The following is a 7,231-nucleotide window of genomic DNA, read 5'->3' as shown; positions in this document are numbered from 1 at the left end:
CAGGAGATGGCTGAATGTTACCACAACAGTCTTTGCCTGGTGTCTGTTATGAATCATTTTTTACCCAGTCTTAATGTAATCACTAAGGAGGAAAAGATAAAGATATTCTATTACTTTTTCACAAATGTTCTTTAAAAACTAATTTCAATAGTCCTCTAATTATGAAATGCATACTGTTCATTTTAAAAGGCTTCAAAAGTAAGAAGAGGAGAAATGTTGATTGCCAGAATCACCCACCCCACATATACAGCATTTAAAAAAATTATTACAGTATTACAGACTACCTTCCTTCCCTAGAGTGATGATAAAATGCGTCTGATGCTCTTCCAGGAATCCCAGACCACATCCAGCCACCATGAGTTCCCTCGGTGAAGCAATCATCCACCTTGGAATTGATCTGTTCCATCAGATCAGACAATCAAAGAAGGAAAATATCTTCTATTCCCCTTTAAGTATCTCGTCAGCCTTAGCCATGACTTACTTAGGGGCCCAAGAAAACACCGCATCACAAATGCAGAAGGCAGGTGGCAGCTGCCTTTCCCGCACAGGTTTGCATGGGTTGTCTGCTGGCTGCTGTGCAGATGACCACAGGTTTGCTGTCCCTGTGTCCCACGGGAAGCTCAAGCAGCCCCACGACTGGGTGGGCACAGAGAGGGGCACGCACTCTCCCGCAGGGCTCCCCACCTGCTTCCTGTGCCTGGACTTCCTCTGGGGGCTGGGATGAAGCCCTCCAGTTGCCCAACAACCAAAGGTGAGGCTTTAATGGAAGACTTCACTGGAAGTGAGGCCCTGACTAAAATCTACGGGAGACCTCTTTACATGTTTCCTCAATGATGAATGAGAAACGAGACACGGTTCTTTAAAGTGGACAGCGCTCAAGCAGCTTTGTGTTTTCCACACACAGACTGTGTTTTTTAAGGATGAAGCTTTCACTGAACATTTCTGTGTGCTTTTTGTTTCCTCTTGAGTTTGTCTCGTGAGGGGCGGTTATTTGGTATATAGTTTTGTTTGTGGGTATTCTTTTGTCCTTCCGTTCTTTCTTTTTTACTTACTCTGATGTGTATAGATCGTTACAGACTCCTTGTCCCACTCCGTCTTCTCCAGGTCCTTCACTTCAATGAAATCACAGAGAAGCCAAGAGGAACAGCGACAAGAAATCCCGTGAGTCAGAGAGCATTGGATGTAGAGAGGGTCATATGTCCAAGAGGGTCGTAGCTTAAACTGGGGATTTCAGATAGACTGGGAAAAGTCCATTTTTAGAGGTCATGCTAGGCAAACTGGAGAGAGTTGTTTCTCAGTTCCCGTGTGTGCGCGTGGGAAATCATTTCGGTTATGTCCTACTCATTGTGACCCCATGAACTGTAACCCTCCAGGTTCCTCTGTCCGTGGGATTCTCCAGGCAAAAATACTGCAGTGGGTTGCCGTACCCGCCTCCAGGGGATCTTCCCACCCCAGGGACTGAGCCAGCATCTCTCATGTCTCCTGCATCAGCAGACAGGTTCTTTACCACTGGCACCACCTGGAAAGCCCTCTCATTTCACATTACATGCTTATTTACTTCCCTGGTAGCTCAGACGGCACAGCATCTGCCTGCAATGAGGGAAACCTGGGTTCGATCCCTGGGTCAGGAAGATGCCCTGGAGAAGGAAATGGAAACTCACTCCGGTACTCTTGCCGGGAAAATCCCATGGACGGAGGAGCCTGGTAGGCTACAGTCCGTGGGATCACAAAGAGTCAGACATGACTGAGCAACTTCACTTCCCTTCCCTTCCCTTCACTTATTTACTTCATATCTTTGTTTTTCTGAAAGGAGAGAAGCATATGCTTAACATCAGGGACTCTGAAACCTGAAGGAGCTTCAAATAGTGATCTGCTCTTCAGGAATGAGGAACATGGCAAAAATACGATGGCTCTCAGCCACAGTGACTCCATCCCAATTAGCCAGGGGCAATAAAAGGGTTGCTGCATCGCACCCAAATACATTCAAATAGGACAGCAGGGCCAGGAAACTCTGGTAAACGCTGGTAAACTCTGGTAAACTCTGGAAACTCTCATAAAGGTTATATATTATTATATAGAATAAATGAGTATATTAATCACAATATGTTCCTATAATTGCATAGACTTAATTAGCTCTTAGATTAAGAGCAATAAGCATACGATCAAGTGTATTATGGAGTATTTTGGAAAATGAATGAGAGCTACGGTTTATCTAAATAGTCTAAAACTCTTAGCCAGAAAGTGAGAGATTCTGAACTGAGACTTTGAAAAAGTTATCTGTATCTCCTTGGAGAAGTTTCTAAGCTCTCTGAGCTCTCCTGTCTTCATGCGAATGGCACTGAAGACTTAGAGATGCTGAGGTACAGCTGTTCCCAGGCTATCTGGCACCCACTGTTCCCGCACTGGGAAGTGTGGCCATCACAGTGAAGAGCCACAGATCACAGTCAACAGGTCTTCGAAGGTAATCCCCCAAAGGATATAACAGGGCATCGAATCACAACATAGGACGACATCAGAGTTCATGTTCTCACACAGCTGGTGACTTAGAAATTCTCTATGGCTCCAGGCCTCCAGGAGCTTATGTTTAGCTGAGACCTTTACCCTAACCGCTGGAGACGACTGAGAGACAGTGCAATAATGGAATGCTGATGCATCTCTAGTTCAACAGAGAAAAGGTTGGAGTGTGTTAGAGCAGGAAGAGAGAGTTACCTGGAAGATTTAATGTAAAGATTAGGAAAGCTAATTCCAGTAACACGCGCCAATTAGGGGAAATAACCACAACCATCATCCCTGGGGATACCCCTCTCCAGACAGGGATCCAACAGACCCCTGGGGGTGTAGAGTTCACATTGACAGAGATTCCAATGAGCTCACTTTTCGACATTTGAAGGTTGAAAGGCCAGGAAATGTTCATCATCACTTTCAAAAGCTTCTGATGGAATTAAAGAAATCCACTGATGCCTATGATCTGAGTGTCGCCAACAGGCTCTACGGAGAAAAGGAGTTTCGGTTTCTCCAGGTAAGTTTCCTGGTCTGTCACGCCTTTGGTCTGCATCCCGGGTCCTCGGGCCACATCTCCTAATGGGGGCGGGGGGGTGCAGAGGAGCCTGGGGACCCACATGGGGGCATTACTCCCAGGGGCGCCAGGCTCCCCGACCACAACCGCACCCGCTGGAGTGTCCAGAGGTTGATAGCACACCAGTGAGGGGGGCTAGGGATTGGCTTGTGAACTCTGCTTGATCAGGATTTAACACATTTAATTTGGGAATACCTACATAGTTACTGATAAATTACTTTTCATTCCTGCTTCCTTCCTGCTCGTGTCATAGGAATACATGGATAATGTTCAGAAATTTTACCTAGCCAGTGTGGAATCTGCTGATTTTAAAAATGCTGCAGAGGAAAGTCGAAAGATGATTAATTCCTGGGTGGAGAGCCAAACCAATGGTAGGTTATGAGAGAGTCACTCATTACAAATCCCGGCTGAGTCCCCACTGTGTGTGAACATGGTGCTGGACCCTGACCGGGCTTTAGGAACAGGGGGAGGCCCTGCAGGGGGTGGATGGTCCACGTCATGCGGAGAGAAACTGGTGGGGGTGCTCCCAGGGCCAGCCCCCTGCAGGCACAGCTGGGTCTGGATTACAGTGTCTTGTGGATCCCAAGTCTCTGCTCAGACTTCAGGTTGATTCATAAGTTGTTTCTAAATTAAAGGCGTAACTTCCGGGTTATAATCCCTAAGAGAAAATATGAAGAGTCCACTTTTGCTTTCTTAACTGGGAAACAAGCCGCTCTCCGTTACACCATCCTTCTTGCAGAAATGACCACCTGCAGGAGAAGGGTCCTGGCCCACGTCCCCCTCCCACTGGATTGTCACAGTGTCCTCCCACCCAGGGAGGGGCTGGACGTCTCCATCCCATGAACCATATCCTACCTCCCTTCCGAAACATAGGCTTAACCTACAGCAACTCAATGTGCAGAATGAAGAAGACAGGGAATGGAAACAAGAGACAAAGCTATTGAGGGAACAGGAAGGGAGGAAAGGGAAGAAGAAAACTGACCAGTAAAGGTCAGCTGAAATCAGTTCTTCAGAATTGATGACCTGTTCATCAGTTCTGATGAACAAGGTATTGTCAGAATTGATGACCCAGAATTCTTGGGTCAGGAAGAGCCCCTGAAGGAGGGCACGGCATCCCACTCCAGTATTCTTGCCTAGAGAGTCCCATGGACAGAGGAGCCTGGTGGGCTGCAGTCCGTGGGCTCACAGACTGAAGAGGCTTAGCACAGCATGGCATCTTAAGTATCATAGAAATATCATGGCATCTTAAATATCAGAAATCAGTTCATCAGGATTCCTTGTGAAATGACTGATGTCCCCACACACACAGACTGAACACCTTCCCAGTCAGGAGCAGGGGCGTCTGCATGAGGGCGACTCCATCAGGCTCGGGCTGTGAGCAAAGCCTCACCTGGTGAACCGCTGGGCGTGGAGTCCCTCACGGGCTGACGTGTCAATATTTAATCATCACTTGTAACTTCAACGCATCTGACAGATCAACCACTCGTGCCTTTCATGACAGACCTTTGATTTTCTGTCTTTGCAGGAAAAATCAAGGACCTATTTCCCAAAGACTCTCTCGACAGCTCTACTGCTCTGGTTCTGGTGAACGCCGTCTACTTCAAAGGGCAGTGGAACCAGAAATTTAAGGAAGAACATACTGCAGAGGAAAAATTTTGGCTGAACAAGGTATTGTCTGTAATTTACGTGTATAACCAAGTGTAGCTACATGCACTGTGAAATGTAAACGCATAGTAATTAATATATAACTCGTATAGAAGATAGAATTTGTCAAGGCTTATTTTCTTGTCCTTTTTTAAAACTTTATTTACTTGGGATTCCTTGAAGAAACTCTTATCTCTAAGACACAAATTTCCCAGATCATCTCTTAGGAGGCTGAGTTTGGTGTCTCAATAATACTATCTTTTTTTCTGGCCTACTGCTCACCTGGCATTCTTTTGCACATGAATTTACTGCAGGATACAAGCAAACCTGTGCGGATGATGAAACAAACCAATAGTTTCAAGTTCGTGTCACTGGAGGACGTGCAAGCCAAGATCCTGGAAATCCCGTACAAAGGCGAAGAGCTAAGCATGTTGGTGCTGCTGCCCAATGAAGTGGACGGTCTGCAGGAGGTAAAACCTGGTATTCACAGTGCTCCATGCCATTGCTCACATTTCCAGTGATTCAGTGCTTGTGTGGGCTGCTCATAGATTGGTAGTACTGGCTGGCAGCATAGAACAAAAAAAAATAATAACATCTGCTACTGCTACTGCTACTGCTAAGTCACTTCAGTCATGTCCGACTCTTAGCGACCCCATGGACTGCAGCCTACCAGGCTCCTCCATCCATGGGATTTTCCAGGCAAGAGTACTGGAGTAGGTGCCAGTGGCTCAATGGTAAAGAATCTGCCTACAGTGTGCGAGCCACAGGAGACACGGGTTCAATCCCTGGGTCAGGAAGGTCCCCTCGAGGAAGAAATGACAACCCACTCCAGTATTTCTGCCTGGGAAATCCCATGGACAGAGGAGCCTGGAGGGATACAGACCATGGGGTCACAAAGTGTCAGACATGACCTTCACATGAAACACATGTTGTTTCATTTCTGTGTGCATGTTTATATAACACACATCCACACATGTGTATAGACATTTCTGTATACGCGTATATAGTGTACATACATACATAGAAAGAGCAAAGTTATAAATGTATAAAAACATTTATTTGATCATATGATATATATTCAGGACTGTTATTGTTTCCTCCTCAGAGAAAATCTAATAAACTGAATCTCCTGTATTCATGTTTACTGTTAAAATAAAGGTTTCCCAGACATTTCAATCCAAGGTTAGGTGGGCTCCATGACCATGAGAATCCTGACAGTTGTTCCTTTTCCACTGTTACAGCTTGAAGACCAGCTCACTGCTGAGAAGTTAATAGCGTGGACGAGCCCACAGAATATGAGGAAGAGAGAAGTGGACTTATACCTGCCTCGGTTTAAAGTGGAAGAGAGCTATGACCTCGTGCCCACACTGCAAGCCCTGGGGATGGTGGACGCCTTCCGTGATGGGGTGGCCGACTTCTCGGGCATGACCGGGGGACGCGATCTGGTGGTGTCAAAGGTCTTCCACAAGTCCTTTGTGGAGGTGACCGAGGAGGGCACGGAGGCCGCGGCTGCTACCGGTGTGGGTGTTCGTGTCTTATCAGCACCGTTTCGAGAGAGTTTCCGCTGCGATCACCCTTTCCTGTTCCTCATCAAGCACATCAAGACCAACAGCATCCTCTTCTGTGGCCGAGTCTCTTCCCCTTAGACGTCCTTGGGCAGCGGCCACACTCGGGGACATTCAGAGAGCTGTTCCCGGAGCTAGAATGCTGGTGCAACAGGTTCCCTTGGATGCGTTTTCCTTTCCATCTCACAGTCACCACTGAGCATGTACTGGTGGAATATGAATATGACGTCTGTCTATCGCTGTCCTTCTACAAACATGTAAACGGACTCTAACTCTCCGTGATAACTCCTCTCTGCACAAAATGTTCAATATATTTTAAAAGATTAGCTGATTAATGTCAATGTATGGCAAAAACCACCACAATATTGTAAACTAATTAGCCTCCACTTAAAATAAATTAATAAGAAAAGATTATTTCTATACTCTATCTCTACTAAGCTTCAAATATCATAGCTCTTATTTAAAAGTTACATATACTAAAAAATATATACTGTAAATCATATATACTCTTCACCTAGGCACTCACATTTCTTTGAATTTAGGTGGTATGTGGGACACTTACATGTCTAAAGTTTTTGATTTTGTGAAATACATTATCAATAAAACAATGATTTATTCATGTCGTTCATTGCTTTTCCTTTTTTTTCTTATCAACAAAGTCTAAGTGAACCACCACACATAGAAAAGGTAATTTAGAAAGATATGGTCATATATAAAAATTCAAAATAGTAGAGCATGATGAGGTTGAAGAGGTGGACTGTTACCAGAGTGTGAAAGGCTTTATAACCCGTGTTAAGAACTTAAATATAAGAGTCCAGAACTCAGAGATGGAATACGAACTGAATCTCTAATTAGATTAGGAAGACAATACCAGGAATAGACAGATAACAGAGTTACTGAGAGAGCTGTGGTAATCATAGCTGAAGGCAAGAATGGGATCAGACTG

At 45.4% G+C, this 7,231-nt stretch overlaps 1 protein-coding gene across 1 annotated transcript; it reads left to right on the top strand.

Annotated features, from left to right (window-relative positions):
• Positions 1 to 333: 333 nt before the first annotated feature.
• Positions 334 to 6,831, top strand: LOC109577727 (serpin B3-like). The gene is made up of 7 exons (XM_070779166.1): positions 334 to 520; positions 1,105 to 1,161; positions 2,891 to 3,019; positions 3,330 to 3,447; positions 4,602 to 4,744; positions 5,035 to 5,190; positions 5,962 to 6,831. Exons 1-7 carry the CDS (start codon positions 356 to 358, stop codon positions 6,364 to 6,366), a joined length of 1,173 nt encoding a protein of 390 aa, XP_070635267.1. The 5' UTR covers positions 334 to 355; the 3' UTR covers positions 6,367 to 6,831.
• The last annotated feature ends 400 nt before the right edge of the window (positions 6,832 to 7,231 follow it).

This window comes from Bos indicus, chromosome 24 (assembly GCF_029378745.1).
Source record: "Bos indicus isolate NIAB-ARS_2022 breed Sahiwal x Tharparkar chromosome 24, NIAB-ARS_B.indTharparkar_mat_pri_1.0, whole genome shotgun sequence".
Taxonomy (NCBI): Eukaryota; Metazoa; Chordata; class Mammalia; order Artiodactyla; family Bovidae; genus Bos; species Bos indicus.
The sequence above is the reverse complement of the archived record's forward strand: the minus strand, read 5'-3'. Positions and strand labels throughout refer to the sequence as shown.